Source organism: Esox lucius, chromosome 11 (assembly GCF_011004845.1).
Source record: "Esox lucius isolate fEsoLuc1 chromosome 11, fEsoLuc1.pri, whole genome shotgun sequence".
Taxonomy (NCBI): domain Eukaryota; kingdom Metazoa; phylum Chordata; class Actinopteri; order Esociformes; family Esocidae; genus Esox; species Esox lucius.
This window is the reverse complement of record NC_047579.1, coordinates 34,468,808-34,489,768: the sequence shown is the minus strand read 5'-3', so window position 1 is coordinate 34,489,768 and position 20,961 is coordinate 34,468,808. Positions and strand designations below refer to the sequence as shown.

The 20,961-nt window shown below is 49.1% G+C and overlaps 1 protein-coding gene across 1 annotated transcript; it reads right to left on the bottom strand.

Annotated features, from left to right (window-relative positions):
* Positions 1 to 5: 5 nt before the first annotated feature.
* LOC105013004 (retinoic acid-induced protein 1) lies at positions 6 to 17,786 on the bottom strand. The gene is made up of 4 exons (XM_010874223.4): positions 11,501 to 17,786; positions 11,173 to 11,266; positions 10,706 to 10,755; positions 6 to 1,604 (listed from the first exon to the last, which is right to left on the bottom strand). Exons 1-4 carry the CDS (start codon positions 17,756 to 17,758, stop codon positions 1,596 to 1,598), a joined length of 6,411 nt encoding a protein of 2,136 aa, XP_010872525.2. The 5' UTR covers positions 17,759 to 17,786; the 3' UTR covers positions 6 to 1,595.
* Between the last annotated feature and the right edge of the window lie 3,175 nt (positions 17,787 to 20,961).

Genomic DNA, 20,961 nt, shown 5'->3' with positions numbered 1-20,961 from the left:
AGTCCTTGGTCTGAGCAGCATTGAAAGGTGCTGGTATATTTGACATCGGCGTTACAAAAACATTTCAAACAAAGTGATGTAGTGTCATCGATTTAAAACAAGAGAAACATGAAAAAGAAACTGCATGCTCAACTTAGAACCAGTGACATTCCCAAAAGTCTTTTAATTTTTTATGGATTCTTTTAATAACATTTTATAAGCAATAACATTTCATAGAAAATAAACATCTCTAGGAAATACTATACACAATTATATTAGTACATCACGTCTTCCATTTAAACAGCGTCAAATACTATGTACACCATTAAATAATGAGAGCAATAGAACAACGAGAGGTTTGGCGGTGGGGTGACTTGCTCCTGTCTGGATGCTCGCTGAGTGTGTCAGCTGACCGGATGCTGTAGTTAGATGGAGGCTACGTTACGAACACACTGGGAGGATAGAGACAGTGCTAAGAATCCGTTCCGAGTCGTGTCCCAGTTACTTCTATGGTAAAAGCAGCCTTGCATTCGGTGATGGAGAACAGCGGCGATATCAATGGGGGTCTGTGATGAGATGTACCGTGAGAGAGGACATTAGCCCGGGCCCTAGGGCCTGACCTTTCCTTCACCTTCATGGTGATGTGGCATCTACTGTGCATCATGTTATGTGTGCACATTGGCTGAACTTTGACTGCGTGAACTTTGACCCAATATCCACACCAGCTCACAACCCACTCAGAATGAAGCAGCATATTAGGCCTGTGTTCTAAGTACTACGATGGTGTGGCTATTGATGTGGATTATTATTATTTTTTTATCCTATCTTTTTTTTTTATTGAACACAAAGCAGGACAGATATCCACATTGACTCAGTGGGGTCGTATAGCCATAATATGCACATCCAAATACATCTCGGAAGAAGAGCGTTATATTAAAATACTGTTATTTTTTTTCTCTCAATATCATAATCATATTTAGAACCTGTTGAAGCACGCCATGTACAATTGTATAACACTTAAGCGCACATTAAAATACATCCAGTGGAGGGGCGGCATCTTATGACGCATGACATCTTGATACGCTCTCTTCTCACACACACACACCCACACACACACACACACCCCCGACATACACACACACTTGGAACTCAGACAGCGTAGCCACAGAGGACCTGGTCTGACCAATCACAGTTCACCAGTTGTCCAAGAATGATAGGGACCATTCCAGATGCTGAGCAGTACACTGCGTCCCCCTCTCTCCGTGGAGGGCTGGTCTCTAAGTAACCATGGCTGTCATGTATCTAGACGTCAGAAACAGACAGAGCTGTGGAAAGCCTGTGAACACACTGCAGTCAGTCAGTCTGTCTGTCTGTCTGGTTATCATGGGCTGTTGCCGGGGCTATGTGGGTTTCTCTAATGGACCTGCTGTCCTGTGCCTGTATTGCTGCAATCATCGGTGCCTAAGAGGAGCCCCTACGTCCCGATTGGCTGATGCGTTTGTCTGTCATGATGTCCTCTCATGACTCATCCTCATGGTCAGCTGTGGTTGGAGGCGGGATGTCCTGGCTGTCACGCTGCATAGGTGATTCTCACTGGACCTGGGTGGTGGTTCTATTTACAAAGCCTGGAGGACACATACAAACCACCCATTAGAGCTGTTCACTGCAAAGCAAGGACACAAAGATAATGTTCAGCATGCTCTTCAACTGTGTGGGTGTATACTTGTGTTTTCTGCAGGTGCAGTGTGTCTGTGTCTCTTCTCTTCATTTGCCTCCCACTCTACCTCCCCCTCTTTTTCTCTACCTCTTTCTCTCCCTCTCTCGCTCCTGTCTTTCTACCTCTGTACTGTGTGTACTCATGCTTGCTGAAGGAGAACGCCCCAGCGCTATCAGTACTGCAGAAAGAATATATGTGTGTGTGTGTGTGTGTGTATGTGTGTGTGTGTGTGCGCATGTTTGCAGGACTGAACTGTGTAAACATGAAAGCTGCAGTGTCTGCTCTGAGCTAACTTGAACGCTGCAATGTGTGTGCTGGGGCTGTTGTGTGTGTGTGTGTGTATGCGCAGTTGTGCACAGAGCCGTCATGAAGCTATCTGCAGTGTGCAGTAGGGGAGGCTGGAGCTTACAGCTGGCCAGTGAACCAGCTTCAGTGAGAGACACAGCAGGAACGCCTAATTGTGCTGGTGTCTGTTTTATCTTTCCTATCATCTGCTGCATCTCTCTCTCTGTCGCTCATCCAGCAACCTTGGTCTCTCTCTCTCTCTCCCTCATCCAGCAAACCTTGGTCTCTCTCTATCCCTCATCCAGCAACCTTGGTCTCTCTCTCTCCCTCATCCAGCAAACCTTGGTCTCTCTCTATCCCTCATCCAGCAACCTTGGTCTCTCTCTCTCCCTCATCCAGCAAACCTTGGTCTCTCTCTCTCTCCCTCATCCAGCAAACCTTGGTCTCTCTCTCTCCCTCATCCAGCAAACCTTGGTCTCTCTCTCTCTCCCTCATCCAGCAAACCTTGGTCTCTCTCTCTTTCCCTCATCCAGCAACCTTGGTCTCTCTCTCTTTCCCTCATCCAGCAACCTTGGTCTCTCTCTCTCTCCCTCATCCAGCAAACCTTAGTCTCTCTCTCTGTCCCTCATCCAGCAACCTTGGTCTCTCTCTCCCTTATCCAGCAACCTTGGTCTCTCTCTTTCTCCCTCATCCAGCAAACCTTGGTCTCTCTCTCTCCCTCATCCAGCAACCTTGGTCTCTCTCTCCCTCATCCAGCAACCTTGGTCTCTCTCTCTCTCCCTCATCCAGCAAACCTTGGTCTCTCTCTCCCTTATCCAGCAACCTTGGTCTCTCTCTTTCTCCCTCATCCAGCAAACCGTGGTCTCTCTCTCTCCCTCATCCAGCAACCTTGGTCTCTCTCTCCCTCATCCAGCAACCTTGGTCTCTCTCTTTCTCCCTCATCCAGCAAACCGTGGTCTCTCTCTCTCCCTCATCCAGCAACCTTGGTCTCTCTCTCCCTCATCCAGCAACCTTGGTCTCTCTCTTTCTCCCTCATCCAGCAAACCGTGGTCTCTCTCTCTCCCTCATCCAGCAACCTTGGTCTCTCTCTCCCTCTCCAAATCCCCCCTCACTCACTTTCTGTCCTGTTCTCTTCCTCTTTGTCTCCTACTTATTGAAGGACTGTCTTTTTTCTTGTTTATATCTTTGGGTGTCTTTCTGACGTACCAACCTGTTCTTTTGTTCCTACACATACGCAGAGAGCACTAAAATAGCCTCCGTTTGTCTTTAACTATGTGTGTTTGTGTCCCCATCAGTGCTTTGTGTGTATGGGTGTGTGTATGGGTGTGTGAATGCGTGTGTGTATGCGTGTGTGTATGGGTGTGTGTATGGGTGTGTGTATGCGTGTGTGTATGGGTGTGTGTATGGGTGTGCGCGCGTTCGTGCATGCTATAATATTGTATGTGAGAGCATGTGTGTGTACATTGTGCTTGTGTTTTTCTGTGTCAGTCCCTGACCCCAACAGGAGTCCTGGCGGTGAGAACAGGGATTCTAGCCAATGCTCCTGCCTCCCTTTGGTCTCCGTGTCCTACAACAGTCAGATGAGCAGAGCGGAGGAACAGAGGCAGGCTTCCACGGAGACCTGACAGGTGTGTTGCGTGTATGTATTTACTGCTCAGCCTGTTAAATTGGCGTCTCACAGACCCGGCGTCCCTCAGATCCTGAGTCGATGAGAGAGAGCTCTGCCTGCTCTGAGCCTTCCATCTCACTCTCACTTCAAATTTCCATTTTAGTCATTTAACAGATGCTCTTATCCTCAGTGACTTACAGTAGTGACTGCATTATGTTTTCGTACTTGTTCATTCTCATTCTGTCCCCTGTGGGAATTGAAACCACAACGCTGGCATTGCAAGCACTATTCTCTACCAACTAAGACATAACAAGTTGTGATATGTATATTTAATAATAGAAAATACCATAAAAATTCATATTGTATGTTCTGTAATGCCTAATATGTACATGAAACGCGAGTTGCATCATCATTTTTGAAATGACCTCCACGACTGCGTCTCGTCTCAACGCCGCACATCTACGGTGGTACTTTTTGAAATGGGAGAAGACTGACTCATTGAAATGGTCCCTGTTCATCCCAAGGCATATGCATTTCAACCCATTCGTTGCGGTGGTCCAATCGCTGTTTCCGTTTAAACCAGGAAATATAGTTTTGCCCATAGAGATTAGTTAGCCCCAGAGGTGACAAAATAGTTAACTAACCAGTTGTTTAAAAGCACTAAAGTATATCTCTGGCTGCTGCGATTGAATTATACAGATCCTGACGCAATCCACAATGCCCATTTGCTGGCTACAAGACCACGCGTTTATTCCGAAGTTGCAGCCAATCTGAAAACATTGTTTGCATCCCAGAGGCATTGAACTTTCTCTTCTAATTCTCGTCAATGAAGTGTGCACTGGAAATCCAGAATCCAGGGCAACAGATGGACTTTGGCGCTTCGTAGCTACAAGCCATTGTCCCGACACTGATTGCCATTGACCATGGTCGTGACGCTCAAGATGGCTGTGCCCTATCGGTCAACTGGAATGTGCACGTCATTTTTAGTTACCACTGGCCGTTTTGGATTTTGAGCTGTTGGAACATGCTTCGTAAAATCCCATACTGCATAAATCAATGCAGTTCCACTTTAACAACCCCACCAGCTCCTGACCTATTTGTGGGAGGTGATTGGTGAATGGAAGGAACGGATCCAGGGAAGATAGGAGGAAGTGAGATGGGAGGAGAGCACAGAGAGGTGTGTTGACGGGAAAGGGAGGAGCTCAGGGAAGAGAGGAGGAAGTGAGATGGGAGGAGAGCACAGAGAGGTGTGTAGACGGGGAAGGGAGGGAGCTCAGGGAAGAGAGGAGGAAGTGAGATGGGAGGAGAGCACAGAGAGGTGTGTTGACGGGGAAGGGAGGAGCTCAGGGAAGAGAGGAGGAAGTGAGATGGGAGGAGAGCACAGAGAGGTGTGTTGACGGGGAAGGGAGGAGCTCAGGGAAGAGAGGAGGAAGTGAGATGGGAGGAGAGCACAGAGAGGTGTGTAGACGGGGAAGGGAGGAGCTCAGGGAAGAGAGGAGGAAGTGAGATGGGAGGAGAGCACAGAGAGGTGTGTTGACGGGGAAGGGAGGAGCTCAGGGAAGAGAGGAGGAAGTGAGATGGGAGGAGAGCACAGAGAGGTGTGTTGACGGGGAAGGGAGGAGCTCAGGGAAGAGAGGAGGAAGTGAGATGGGAGGAGAGCACAGAGAGGTGTGTAGACGGGGAAGGGAGGAGTCTCAGGGAAGAGAGGAGGAAGTGAGATGGGAGGAGAGCACAGAGAGGTGTGTAGACGGGGAAGGGAGGAGCTCAGGGAAGAGAGGAGGAAGTGAGATGGGAGGAGAGCACAGAGAGGTGTGTTGACGGGGAAGGGAGGAGCTCAGGGAAGAGAGGAGGAAGTGAGATGGGAGGAGAGCACAGAGAGGTGTGTAGACGGGGAAGGGAGGAGTCTCAGGGAAGAGAGGAGGAAGTGAGATGGGAGGAGAGCACAGAGAGGTGTGTAGACGGGGAAGGGAGGAGCTCAGGCAGTGGGTGGTGTTTTGATCAGCGGCCAGATTTCCAACCCTGCGTTTCAGTCTGCACAGAGGAGGTGGAGAAGAGAAGAGGGAGATGGAGGGAGGAGAGGGCTGTTGAATCCCAGGTGAACCCCCACTGACGCCATTCCACCATCAGCCCTCCATTTGTGCATTCATGTGGGCTTCAGCCGTTTGCACAAGTGTCTCGATCGCTGATGGAGCAAAAATGCTCAAGGGTGGCGAGGCTAATTAGACCCTCCGCTGGCCCCTTTGAGCGAGTGTTCAACGATGCAGCCTCTGGTAGCGAAGTGGAATCCCATAAGGCGCCGCAGTTTTTGGAGGTTGCATAGTTTCACAGAAAATAAAAGATAGGCATACCTAATGATATTACGTGTGGATTTGTTCATGTCTGATTTGGAGACTTGAGACATACAAAACAAAATACCTCCTAAATTAAACATTCAATTATTCACAGTTTCTTTTTGCCAAACCTCGGAAGTGGAGCAGGGCCAAGACGACCGACTACCCCTTGTTAAATAGCGTAGTGGTTAGAGACGCGGCCTGCCATGCATCCTGGTCGATGTTCGAGCCTCGCCGCATGAAAAACAAATGACACATTAGGACTGGTTCAGGATAGACAAAAATGTCGCTGGCTACAAACTTCTGTAGTTACTTTATAGTATGCCTAAAATAAAACTGTTTACGGTTATATTGCAACTATTTCTGGTTCCGTGCATTGTTTTTGGGTAATAGCCTATAGATCACAACCCCTTGCGCAGTAAAAGAGGAGGGGTATCTACGATTCTCTCGTCTTTTCTCTTGACAAAATAGTTATCTTCACCTATATTGATTGTTATTATATCAATGTAATTCACGAATGATAGAATAATGAACGTTGTTGTGCCATGAAATGAAATAGCTTTGGCAGTGTTCATCTTCAGTCTCGCAAAAAATTACTCAATTCTTATGACTATTCCAAGTAGCAAATAGATACCAGTAGGCCTATTACTGGCTATTAAAAGCCATACATTTCATAGATACTATTTGTGGTGGAAGTAAATGTAATAAGTTAAGTTAGTCAGTTTAACACAATGATTAATGGTGTGTAGCTAAATATTCAAACTTGGCGTGATGTTAATGCGTGACCTTATGTGTGCAATTTTCTGACGAGGTAGTACTTCCCAGTCCGTCCCAATACTGACATACTAGCTAACTATATAAAAAACACGATGTATTTCACCACCATCCGCGAAGTACGTACTTGTAATATGTATGTAATATGTAATATGTAGTATGTGATTTGAGATTCAGCCAATGCTTTCAATTTCCTTGTAGTTCACATAGCGTAATGGTTAGCTATTCAACTGTTATTGTATGGATGACCATTAACAGTAATCTTTGTACAAGAGGACACTTCAATTCCGTTAACAAATGTTTTGTTGTCCACGTTATTTTAGCAAAAATTTAATGGCTGAGGTAAAAGTTACATTCCTGCTGTTTAAATAGCGTAATGGTTAAAGAGACAGTTTGCCACATAGAATACCGCAGATTGAAACCAGACAGGGACAACAACATTCATCCCTTCTAATTGAAGGCCGGCTGAACTAGGCTTGCCTGGTTCCTTTTATGGTTAAACAATAGGAGGGATTTGTAAATTGTTATATTCTTTAAAAGTGGACCATGAATTGCATCATTCAAGTCTTAAAAAGCAGAAAGAGGGGGCTGACTGACTGCTGATTGTTTCATTGACTTGTGGATGCTGGGATAGAGTAAAGGGGTATAGAGTAGAATGGTTGAGAGACGGGAGGGGTCGAGGGGGGATAGAGTGGGGGGGGGGGTAGAAGGGGTGAGAGACGGGTGGGGTCAAGGGGAGATAGAGTGGGGGGGAGGGTAGAAGGGGTGAGAGACGGGAGGGGTCGAGGGGGGATAGAGTGGGGGGGAGGGTAGAAGGGGTGAGAGACGGGAGGGGTCGAGGGGGGATAGAGTGGGGGGAAGGTAGGAGGGGGGAGGAACGGGAGGGGTCAAGGGGGATAGAGTGGGGGGGAGGGTATATGAGGTGAGAGACGGGAGGGGTCAAGGGGGGTGGGGGGAGGGTAGGAGGGGGGAGGGACGGGAGGGGTCGAGGGGGGATAGAGTGGGGGGAGGGTAGAAGGGGTGAGAGACGGGAGGGGTCGAGGGGGGATAGAGTGGGGGGGAGGGTAGAAGGGGTGAGAGACGGGAGGGGTCGAGGGGGGATAGAGTGGGGGGGAGGGTAGAAGGGGTGAGAGACGGGAGGGGTCGAGGGGGGATAGAGTGGGGGGGAGGGTAGAAGGGGTGAGAGACGGGAGGGGTCGAGGGGGGATAGAGTGGGGGGAGAGAAGGGAGGGGAAGACGGGGGATAAGGTAGAAAGAGGGGAGAGAGCATAAGAATTGAGGGGGGATAAGGTGGAAGGGGGGGAGGGACGGGAGGGGTTGAGGGTGGATAGGGTGGAAGGGGGGGAGGGACGGGAGGGGTTGAGGGGGGTATGGAGAAGAGAGGGTTAGAGTGAGTGACAGACTCCTGCTTCATTTCAGTGCTGCTCCCTGCTGAATGTCAGAACCACCTCCCTACACACACACACACACACACACACACACACAACTCTCTCAGGCATCATTGGCCTTTCCAGAGTGCAGCGTCGTAAATCTACCACCAGAGGGCACAAAAAAGAAGCAATCTGTGTTCTTGGAAACCCGAAGAGCAGAATTGGGCTACTTCTGTTAAAGTACCTAACGGTCAAAACATGTGTAGTTATAAGGATGAATGGTGCCTTCAGAGAGGCAGCTAAAAGGGATCATGTGTAGCATCATTTGCCATTGGTAGAACTACCTGTGTGTGCTTTAAAACGAACAAATGCAATGTAATACCTTATGACGTAATGTGCATAGACATGGGCTTTGTTCCAAGTGACACCATGTTATAATTGAAACACACTACTTTTGACCAGTGCCCTCTAGATGCTATGGCAGTGTACTGTACATACCACTGCTGTAAGATGTGTGCCGTCCCGTGTGAGTGTCATGGTAGATTACAACATCTGGTGCTAACATTGATTTGAGATTATCATGGCAAAGGGAAGTTTTCATGCGGTCGGGAACAAGTGGCCACGGAGAGAATCCTTTCCCGCTGACAAAAATGAATACAAGCCTGATTGTAAGCAATGATGTCCAGAATAATTCAATATATTCATGTCATAGTGACCAGACCACTCCATTACACTGCTAGTGATGGCTAGCTATGATAACCTTTCTAATTGTCTGTCTTGATGAAAGTTGGTTATGATGTCATCAAAGTTTGTTGTGACATTTTGAACAATGATGCCTGATTATTAGAAAACAGCCAAAAGATTTTGGCCTAATTTGAATGGGAACCATTTGCAGATTCTTACTCGGGGTGTACTTCTGTCCGATGCCAATAGCTGATATTTATATACCACAACTGGCCCATGTCAATTCCCATATAGATGTTTTGTCATTCGGGTACCCTGGAATAAGTTAAATACGAATTGTTGCTTTTGATTATGCTTCTAATTTCAACAAATGTAAATTCAAGCGTACAAAAGTGATCTCTCTGTATATTTTAATAGCAGTTGACTCGCAGAAATACGTCTGATTTTGAATTGAAAAGTTATAAATTATACGATAATAAATACACCTCCTTCCTAAATTGTACATCATACAGTGCCTGGATATATATGTAGATAAATGAGATATTAGAAAAAAGATGAATAACAATAAATAGGATACATATACCTTATTGGAGCATATTGGAACCTATTCGGGTGAATGCACATAATCTGCCAATCCGCCGATGCAGCTGCCGGCTCATATATTGGTGCATCGCTAAGTTTTATATCTGATGGCTTTTAAACCCTGTCACACTGAAATAAATTGGTATCAACCTGGAAGGGTTTTATGAAATATTTATACAAACAACCCTAGAGGAATTTTTGGGGACTCCTCTTGAATTATTTTCTATAAGAAGCAATCGTCCAATATGAAAACTCTAGTACAACTCACATAAGATGGTTCTAATCTAGGTCATGATAGAACATCCAAATGTATTTTTTGACGAGCATAGGGCACTAAATAGAGAATAGTGTGCCAATGGGAGACCCTCTGCTTGGTGCAGACCGCTCTATTTGAGCCTGAGTATTTTAGAGCATGTGTAAATTAGAGCCTGAAAACTATATTAAAGCCTTTGTGGGAGAGATCCTGACCACCATATTAAATCCTGAGTATAGTAAGATTCTGACCCCTAATATCAGAGCATGTTTATATTAGAATCTGACTATATTACAGTCTTTGTACATTAGAGTCTGAACGCTGTATTACAGCCTGTATATATTAGAGTCTAAACGCTGTATTACAGCCTGTATATATTTGAGTCTGACCACTGTATTAGAGCCTGTGTATATTAAGAATCTGACCACTGTATTAGGTCAGTAATTTTGGAAGATGTGGTCGCACCTTCTTGCCCATACAAAAGGAGACATTTCACTGGTAACTTTGATGCTATGATTTCTCTCTCCTAATCTGCCTTAAAGAGTTCTGCTGAATTTCTATCTCAATGACCACTATTTTAGAGCCTGTATATATTAGTCTGACTGCTGTATTAGAGCCTGTGTATATTAAGAATCTGACCACTATATTAGATCCTGTCTGTTTAGAGTTGGGAGGGGCCTCCAGCCCTGCAGAACACTATGTAAGCCGAATCAGTGCTCAGGTGTTGTTAACAGCGGTATTAGTGTTAGTCAATAGTGTTCAGTGCCAGGGAGAGCCAGATGGAGGGACATGATAGGCTGTTGCCAGAGGAGACGCGGAGATATACAACCATGGTTCCAGAAATCCTCTGTCTCTGGGAGTGTCTGACTCTATTTCTCTTTGTCCCTCTGTGGGTGTTTATGTCTATGGACGTGCGTCTGTGAGTCTCCCTTTCTGTCATGTTTGTCATCTCTTCTGTCTCTCTATCAAATACAGAAATCCAATGTGAAACATTTTAAAATCCGTTTCTTAACCCCGTGGGGGACTGAGCGAAGGGTCTTTGTGAACACGAATATTTACGAGATCAAGGTATTTCTTTTGTCCCTTTCCATGTGTACAGAATAATTTGGTTTACTTGCTTACCTTGTGTTTCTGACATTTCAGTGAAAAGTTGTCCTCTTGGAACATGCAGCCTGAGAGAGACAAAAAAAAATAAAAGGAAGAGAGGCAGAAAGAGAGATGATGAGACAGGGAGAGAGAAAGAAGGAGAAAGGGGAATGAAAGGATGAGCTAGGTTGCAGCCACTCTGCAGGATTAAAGTGGCCCTTCAGCTCCTCCCAGTGCCAGCTCTGCAGACGTGTGAGGAGTTCTAATCCCACTGAACCTATTGAAGCCATGAGGCTGTGTGAGAGGAGGCCATGCATAGACAGGAAGCTGACACACATACATAGGCACGCACGCTAAAAGGCACACACGCACCCACGCGCGCACATGCAGTATATATATATACAGTCCCAAGGCATCTTAAGTGGATGGGATGGAGCCACAGGGGTTGTGGTCAATAATGCACACAATACTCCTTCATCTGTCCCTTCATCCAGTGCTCTCACCTGTCTCTTTGGCGCAGACATAGTGGTATTTGTGAGGGCAGCCTTTCCAGCAGCAACTGATGGACGCCCCCACTCTCTGGCACTTGGCGCAGCTCTGGGGATCGGTCAGTCAGAAAGACAGACAACTCAGTGATTAAGCACACACTCGCTGTGCCCGGCGTGTGCAGATCCTTACTAATTAGACGCAGGGTTTTATGAATTTCATTTCAATGTAATGTAAAAACAGGATTTTGTCTTAATGGAGCAGTACAGCGTCAGTGTTGTGGTACTGAGATAAGTTGAGAAAAAGACAAAGAAAGACACCAGCAGAGACAGTGGAAGGCCTCACCATTTCCGCTGAGGTGCGGGCAGCCTCTTTCAGACCGTACAGCCTCCCGGCCACCATGATGACCCCATTGGTCCAGATAGCACAGTTCTCATGGGCCCAGTGTTCCTTGGCTTCAGCCTCCCCTTGCAGCCTCTGGAGCAGGCCTCCTCCTCCTCCTCTGACCCCCTCCTGACCACTGGCCTCCGCAGCCCTCCTCTCCTCCTGGAGCTGTTGCATCCTCCTGAACCTGTCCCGTAGGGTCACGCGGTGGGGGCCTCCAACCACTGCCAGTGCCCTCTCTGCTCTCCTGGGGCGCCAGGCATGGGGCTGTTGATGGAGACCCCCGCGGGCATTGCTGCTGCTGCCCTCCTTTGGGGCTGTTTCCATATTCCCCTCTTCACTGCCTGCCTGTTCGGCGCTTGGGTCTCCTTTGCTTTTTGGGGTGCTGCTGGTGGGATCCTCAAAGCTGCTTTTGGAGCTTGTTGTTGTCTCTTGACTATCTCGATGTCTTTCAGACAGGATTTTGCGTGGGATGCTATCCTCTGGGTAGTAAGGCCCACATAAATCCCCGAGTTCCCGGTAGTTTGCTGGCTTTCCGCACAGGCAACACGTCAGACACCTCTCAACTAAGGTTTTATTAACTAAAGGCCCCTGGAGCATAGCCGAAGAGCTTGACATTGCCTTGGCAACCATGACTGGGTTTTTAATTTTGATCTGGCTCTTTTTCCGGGGTTTATGTAGTACCACCTTCAGCTCTTCATTGGGTCTGTTGATGATTGTACAGAGTGAAGCAAATTCTTGGGAGCTGTCGATACGCACATATGGACAGAATGAATGTTTGATTTTGCTTTTGGGGCTTTTGTCAGATTTGGAGATTTTGGCTTTTTTTGTGGTTTTGCTTATCACCTTTGTAAGAAACGGGTCAAACGCTTCCTCCTCAAACAATGTGGAACTATTCTTTTTTGATTTCTTCTTCTTTAGTCGGGGCTCCATCCCTGCAGCCTTCACCACTGCTTCAATCACCTCCATAGCATCTTTGATCCCCTTTTTAGGCCCAGGTTTTCTGTGCATCTTCAGTGGTTTGTTGCCCGGCTGTTCACCTGGGGCTCTTCCTCTGCCCCTTTTTTTGGAGGGGGATGAAGAGGGCTTCCTCCCTCTTTTAGAGGAAGGCGGCTGGATTGCTTCCGTGGCAATCATCTGTGGGCTGTCTGTGATCTCTGCTGGTAGAACAGTGGTTGTTATTGTTGTGTCAGTGGTTGGCTGGGCCTCTGTCTCTATCACTTGGTCTCCTGTTGGTATTTCGACCTTGTCCTCAGCCCCCACCTCTTCTGAAGGAGCCTGTCCACCTTTCCTCTTCTTCCTTCTCTGTTTCAGGTGCATCTCGTGGTTGTTCTTGATGGCCCTCTGCTTCGCCAACCGCGGCGTGTTGATGATCAGGCTCCCTGTCTCCATGGCAACCACCGTGGTATCTGTACTCTCCACTACGGCCCATCTTCTCCTCTTGGTTCTGGCTCTGGTGGATTTGTTAGTGCTACTTGCTGCTAGCACACATGCTGGGTTTGATTCTGGCTGCAACCCCTTCACATTGCTCTGCTGCACTCCTGCCAGCTGTTCTTTGTTCTGGACCCTTGTAGAGCTCAGCATGTCCCCTGTCACCTCCTCCCATGTCTCCTCAGGGGCATTCCCTGGCGCCAGCACTGGGGTCTCACTCTCCTCCCAGATGGACAGCGACACTGGCTTAGATGTCACTTCCTCCACTGGCGCCACTGTGATCTCGGGTTGAGGTGTTGGGGGGTGTTTCTTAGAACTGGTTCCGGAGTTGATTTTCTGAACCATGGCTTCGTATTTCAGACCTCTGCCTTTGCGTGGAGGAAGGTACTTGGTTTTGGTGGGACACTGAGGTGGGACACTGGGTATTTCACTTACAACATCACTGTCAGCCATTATGGGAGGAGGGTTATCTTTGGTCAGCACAGTGGTCAGAGATGCCTTGAGATGCTGGCCTCTCTTTAGCTTCTTTTTGGGTCCTCGTTCACCTATCTCCTTGGATTTGAATAAGGAAGACTGGTGGCCCTGATCCACCTGGAGATTTTCAGGCTGTGACTGTTGTGGTTTTGGCTTTGGACCTCTCTTTTTTTTCACAGGAGGCTCTAGAGGCTGAGGACTGTGTTTTCTTTTGTGTGGAAGTACAGGTGCAGTTCCTTGAAGTACAGCAATGGTTGTTTCCGCAGGTTTCTCAGATGGAGTTACTGGTATACTAATGTCTGTTATACTGGTGTCTGTCTGGTTAGGAAATACTGAGAGGGCTTGCTCTATGCTCATAGGTTCCTCAGATTTAGATACTGCATTGGGCTTTGTTATATCTGTCAAGGTCTGAATTAGGTTTTCCTCAGCTTGCTCCTTATCTTTCTCCTTTGTAAGCTTATCCTGGGGGGGCTTTCTGGATCTCAGGATCATGTTCTTTCTGTCCTTGCCTGGAGCTATCACTTCCTGGTTCTCATCACCTTGGTTACTGTTGACACTTAAGCATTTCCGATTTCTTCCTGGACTCTCTATTATGGATTGGATGGAACCTTCCTGTTGTGTCAATTTAGACTTAGAGCCTGTGCCCTTGGGACGACCCCGGGGCGCTCCTTCAGTTAGTTTTAGACCTGTTTTTGGTCCAGGTTTTGGACCCGGTTTAGTCCCAGGTTTTAGACCTGCTTTTGGTCCAGGTTTTAAACCTGGTTTGAGACCTGGTTTTGGACCTGGCTTCAGTTCTGGTTTTAAACTTGATTTGGGTCCTGGTTTTGGACTTGCCTTTGGAACAAGTTTTGGCACTGGTTTTATTCCTGGTTTAAGTCCTGGTTTAGGCCCTGGTTTTGGGCCTGGTTTCGAACCCGGTTTCCTGCCTGGTTTTCGTCTCTCGGTAGGCTGGGGATCCTTAGGAGGTGTGTCTTGCGTGTTGAATGAGCGAGTGCACATTCTGGAGCGGGAGCCCTCAACCATCACTTTGGGCATCTCACTTATTGTGGTGATGAAGTCCTGGTGAGCGGCCATGTCCATCTGATCGGAGAACAGAACACTCTTGCTGGAGGGCATGCAGGGTTTCTGGGGGGGTGAAGGGACACTCTCCCCTTCTTTCTCCACAGTCAGCTGTCTCCTGATCCCCACACCTGAGTGCATCAGTCTTCTTCTGCCCCGGGCGTGCTTTCGGCCGAATGCCCGTGGGTGTGCAGATGGGGCCATGGGTTCCAGCTTGGCTGAGGGGGTCACAGCGCTTGGGCAGTTGATGCCCGGCTCCATGTCCTCATCGCCTTTCTTTGGCGAGGGTGGGGTGTCAGCCCAGGAGGGCGCTGAGTGCAATATCGACTTCCCTGGCAGCTGAGGAGAGTCAGGCTCCAGCACCTTGGCATCGCTGTGATCGATATGGTCCCTGGACTGAGCCGGAGCTGGAGGTGTTGCTTTATCGTTCAGAGCTGAGAAAACCGGCATGACCGAGTGAGACTGGGGTGGAGTGTCACAAATGGCTGAACCCCTTTCGGAAGTTTCTGCCGCTAATGCTGGACCCAGTTGTAATGTTTTGGTTTCTGTCTCAGCACGATCTGAGTTGATTTGAGGCTCAGCACGGCCTTGGCCTTTCGTCCTGTGGCACAACTCTCCAGAAGGATTCTCCTGCGGACTGAATCTATTATTGATTACCTCCTCAGTCGATGGCAGGCTCTCACTCTCTTCTCCCGTTCTCTCCTCAGCAGACAGAAGAGGAGATATAGAGTGTTGTTGCCTCTCCTCCTCCTTCTCCTCCTCATATTCTTCATTGTCTCTCTTCTCTAAGGCAGAGAGCCTCTTGTTCAACGTCTCGCCCCTCGGGGTTGGTGAGGCGTTTTCCGAGCTGTCCTCTTTCTCCGTTAAATATTGATCTTGGTCATGGTCACCACTGGAAATAAAGGGGGATGTCTTCACTGAGCTCTCCGAATCGTTGGGTGATTCAGATTTAAAGACCTCAGATTTCATCTCCTGGCCCAGGAGTTCTTGCTTGTTACTGGAGTCTGAGAAGCCTGGGGACTTCTCCACCAAGTCCCTTTCATCATGCTCATATTTGTTTTGTATCTCGTGGTACATGTTGTCATCATAGCAGTAACTCTTCCCCTCTGTCACTGCTTTGTTGATCTTGCTATAGAGAGCATGGCCTTTCTCATCCACTTGCCATTTCTCCTGCTTCGCAGAATCATCTGTGACATTATTGCTGCTTTTGCAATCAGGCTCACTATCTTTAGTCTTTTTCATTCGATCGTCCTCATCATCTGCCATTTTCTCTGTCCAGGCTGACTCCTCAAAGTTTTCCTTCAGTGGCTCACCCAGACGCTGAATGTCTGGAGGGGACTGGCTCTCCTGTTTCATGGGGCTGAGGACCGTCACACTAGCAGGGGACCTCTCGTCGCCCATGCTCTTCATCGGGGTGTTAGGAAGGTTTTGGTCCCCCTGTGACCTGGGGTCAGGGGTCAGATTGTCCCTAGAAGCCACGCTTTGCACGCCGGATATGGAGTCTCCGGACCGAGTGGACATGTCATCCGGAGAGGTCATGGAGCAAGAGGAGGTCGTGTCCAAGCCTAGGTGTGTGTTGTTCAGGGCCTGAGCGGGGCTCCTGCCTTGACCGCAATAGTAGTATCCCCTCTCCAGCTGCTCATCTGAACTACTGGAGTACCCACCCTCCTGCATCTCCATGGGAAGGGGCTGTTGCTGGTGGGAGCCATATGGGTCCTGACTGGGTCCCCCACCCTGCTGTCCCTCTGGGGCTCCTGTCACTGCCTTGAACTCCTCTCCCTTCTTCGAGGAGCCTCCTCCACTGCTCCCGATGCTACTGCTGCGCTTGCCCCCTTTCTTGTTTGCCACCAGGGCCTCGGAAAGCAACAGCTGCTGTACGTTGTTGGAAATGTTCTCCACCTGGGAGGTGAGCGCGTTCAGGCTCCACAGGCTGGGGTTGGCCAGCAGCTTCTCCGAGAAGCGCTCCTTCACGGAGCCCCCCTGCACGTAGCTGTGCTGCGGGGTCAGGTGGGCCATGCCGGGCGACGGGGACGGGTGGGACCGTGGCGGCAGCAGTAACCCCTGGTCCTGCAGACCTGCAGAGGAAGTGGAGGAGGAGGATGTTGTCCCGGGGGTCATGGGCGGCTGGCCGTACTGGAAGTTCTCTGGATTCGTCATTAGAGGGGAAGGGGTGGAGCTGTAGGAAGGCGAGCGGCCTACGGAGCGTGCGGGGGAGTGGCTTGACGCGGGGCTACAGGTCTGGTAGTACTGCTCCGGGGATCTGACTGACAGCTCAGACAGACAGTAGTTTTGCTGGGGTTGGCTGAAGTGTTGGTATTTTGGGTGGGCCTCCTGGGAAGTAGGCATGCCTTGTAATGGAGGCTGAGGCTCATAGCCGCCTCTGGATGGAGGCTGCTGGTAGCTGTAGTTGTTCTGGGGTGGGGGTCTGTAGCCCCCTTGCTTCAGGCTGCTGTGACTGCCCATCTGCCTGGCGTACTGGGAGCCGGGAGGCATACTGTAGCCCTTGTAGCAGTGGGGTATGGAGCTGCACTTTTCCATGTAGGACGAGGAGGAGGGGGAAGGGGAGGGGGAGTGCTGGGGGTAGTGTAGGTGACCCTGGGGGTACATCAGGGGAGACTGGGTGGGGTTTGTGGGATGGGGTTGGTGGTGTGGGCTGGTGTAGACCGGAGCCGAGCCCTGGTGTGGCTGGTGACACTGACTCTGAGAGTGAGCCAGCATGTTCTGGTCGAGATACTGTGAGGAACCAGGGGGACCCGGCTCCAGCCTGCCCACCATCTCCTGCTCGTACTGGGCTAGTTGTGCTGGGTCATCCCACTTAGACTGCTGGAGGTGGCCCTCGCTCATATACTGGGCAGAGTAACCTCCGGGGCCCATGTGATTGCTGTAGCCGCCCGCCTGCATATGCTGAGGAGGCGGAGGGGGAACTTTGCTCCCCCCTCTGTAGGGCTTCTTAGCCTGGGACGTCGGACCTCCGGCACTACCGCCCCCAGCCACAGCGCCACCATTGCCTTGGGGGTATCCGGGGTACGCCTGCTGGCTGTAACAGTCCTTAGGTCCTGGTAGAGTTCCGGGCCCTGGTGCCGCTGTGGGCATCCCCGTGGCAGTGGCCAGGGCTTGGGCCTCGTAGACCTGCCTGGTCTGTCCATGGTGGGGGTGTTGTCTGTAGCTTTCCAGGCGCGATAACTCATGAGGCTCCTGCTGGTAGCAGGGCTGGTTGCCGTGGAAACCACTCCTCTCTCTACTGAACGACTGCATGGCTCAGCTATAGGAGGGGCAGGGGGAGGGAGGGGGCTGGGGGGGTGGGGGGGTTCTGATGGAGAGAGACGGGAGGGATGGGGAGGGAGGGAGGTGGAAGGAGAGAAGAACAAATCAGCGTGTTAGTACCACAGGACCAATGTCTTCCGTCTCTAGCCTCCTATTTCTAACCAGGAGGGATCAGAAACACAACATCAAGTAACAATTTCCATTGATACTGCGTTCAGTGAACTAGTTAAAAAATGACACACTAGGGCTACCAACTTGAAAAAGTGAAGTTAACCAAAAAGTTTTTTTTTTCCACTGAAGTCGGCACTTTATTGAAAGGAAAAGTGATGAAAGATCTCCTTTTTGCAGAAGGAAGAGTGGGTCGGATTCAAACTCATGCAGCAGCAGTAAATGTGCACCAAGGCACCCCTTCACTACCCCAGGAAACGGCATTCATTTGGGGATTTCTCCAACCTTTCCCAAAAACTTTTACTTAATCATTCAAAATGAATGCCTATACTTAAACGTGTTTTTTGTTTTGTTTAAACCCATCCCCAACCATAGCCATTAACCACTCCAAATGAATAGGTTAACCTAACCGTGAAAGGTTCTTGTACAGTTTGACTGATAGAGTAAACATTTTTCAAGAACACTGAGCTTAAGATGCCCCAGCTTAACCGTCAAAATGTATCACCACCAATGGACATTCATCCCTCCCTGGACCATTAGTCCTTTTCAGTCTTCCGTCTTCATAGCAGAAGTACATCTCTAGTAGCCATAGCCCTCATTCTCCTGTCTCTCCTCTCTTCACTTTGTATCTCCTTCTCCAGGCTTTAAGGGAGGTGTGTGTGTTCTACACAGAGGAGGGAGGGCTTGAGGAGGGTGAGTGAACAGTCACCTGAACAGAGTGCAGTATGCTGGACTTTTCATGCTCCCCCCCTGCGCTCAGCCCTCAGCCCGAGGGACAGTGGTATGTTCCACCAGACAGACAGCAGCATTTTTCATCTCTGCACTGAAACTGTCTGTGTGAGTGTTAGTGTTTGTGTGCGTGTGTGAACCTCTATGTGTGTATGTCTGTGTGTGGCTGTGAACCTCCATGTGTGTGTTTGTGTGTGTGAACCTCCATGGGTGTATGTCCATGTGTGTGTATATGTGTGTGTGGCTGTGAAGCTCCATGTGTGTGTCTGTGTCTGTGTGTGTGTGTGTGTGGCTGTGAAGCTCCGTGTGTGTGTGTGTTTGTGTGTGTGTGTGTGTGTGTGAACCTCCATGTTTATATGTCCGTGTGTGTGTATATGTGTGTGAGTGTGTGTGGCTGTGGCTGTGAAGCTCTGTGTGTGTGTGTGTCTGTGTGTGTGTGTGTGTGTTTGTGTGTATGTTTGTGTGTGTGTGTTTGTGTGCAGCTCCTCAAACAGGCACAAACAGCTTCCCAGGAGACTGATCCCCTGAAGCCCTCTCTGCCCCTCCGTGGCCTGGTACTGGTACCGTGACGATGACAGTGGTGGTGGGGACGCTAGCTAGCTGTTAAACAGTGACCTAATTCAGGGATTTAGCGTAGACAGTGGACTGCCAGGCTTGACTGGTGTGCACGAGTGTGTAATGGCGTGAGTAGATCTCAAGTCTACACAGGCAGTGTTCATTTGCGGGCTTAAACTGTGCCGTGGTAGTAGAATGACAGTGTCGGGCGGTGTCCTTTGTTTCTGCTTTAAAGATGTGGAGAGGACTGTGGTTCGGATTGTCCTGATGCTGTGGCAGCTAGGGGCTATTCTCTGATTATGGTTGTGGAGGATTTGTGGAATTTATTCAGTGCAATTCATCTAATAGACAAAACAAGATCTCCTCTCCAATGCCTTCTCTCTCTTTTTCCTCCCCAGCGTCTTTTCCTTTCACGTGTCCCTGTCTTTCGTCTACCAAATCCTGTCGTATATTCAAAACATTTGCACTGCAGGAACATAATGTGAACGCAATGCCTGGTGTTTGTGAATTAGATGCATGGAGCCATGCTTTCACCCGAAACACAACCAGCGTTAGTACATACAGATGGTGAAGGTACAGCTTGGGAAAGGCTCTGTATGCTGTCATTGGCTACACTCAGGATCTAAAACATTAAGGTGCTAACTACAGCAGAACAAAAGTTTTCTGGTGTGTCTTCCTCTCCTATTTTCTCTCTCCCTCCTTTTTTCTCGCTCCCTTGGTCTGCCGGGAATACTTTACTTTCTGAATCCTTGCCCCTTCCCCCCTCACTCACTCAATCCACCCAATCTGTACTTTATCTTTTTATTTCCATCTCTCTGTTTCCAGTTCTCTCTGTTCACCTCTATTGCTCTGTACCTCTGCTAGAGAATAGAATGAGGATGAAGGTAGAGAGTGAACGAGGGAGGGCGAGGAGAGGCCGGAGAGGCGGAGGGAAGACTTGGGTCTGGATTGGAAATTATTAGTCTAATGCCCGAAAAGGATGAGGAAGGAGAATGAAGCTTGGGAGGAGTGGAGAAGGAGGTTCAGGAGAGAAGGATACTAAGGCTCGGAGGAAGAGATGAGATGAACTCAGTAATGGGGGCGGTGGATGAGAAGGGGAGGTTTTTTGACTTCAGGAGGATGAGAAGATGAAGAAAATGGAGAAGGGTGCTGAGTGTGGACTTTAGGGGGAAGAGGAGGAGTAGAGGGAGGAGAGGGAGATTAGTGTGGACTGTGATTGCTAGCTGGGGTTCATGAGCTCCTCGGAAATGAATAGAACTCCCCTCCTGTTCACAAGCCACAACGATACACAACGGCTGCTTCTCAAGTGGTCCCCTATTCTCTTTATATGACACTACTTTTTAAACAGAACTCTGTGGATCATGGTCCAAAGTCATGTACTAGGGAATGGTGTGCCATTTGGGATGCAGTCAATGTAACACACCCATTGTTAATAACAGACCGACCTGGACCAACCATCTGAACAGACCGACCTGGACCAACCATCTGAACAGACCGACCTGGACCAACCATCTGAACAGACAGACCTGGACCAGCCATCTGAACAGACTGGACCAACCATCTGAACAGACTGGCCTGGACCAACAATCTGAACTGACCGGCCTGGACCAGCCATCTGAACTGACCGGCCTGGACTAACCATCTGAACAAACCGGCCTGGACCAACCATCTGAACAAACCGGCCTGGACCAACCATCTGAACAGACCGACCTGGACCAACCATCTGAACAGACAGACCTGGA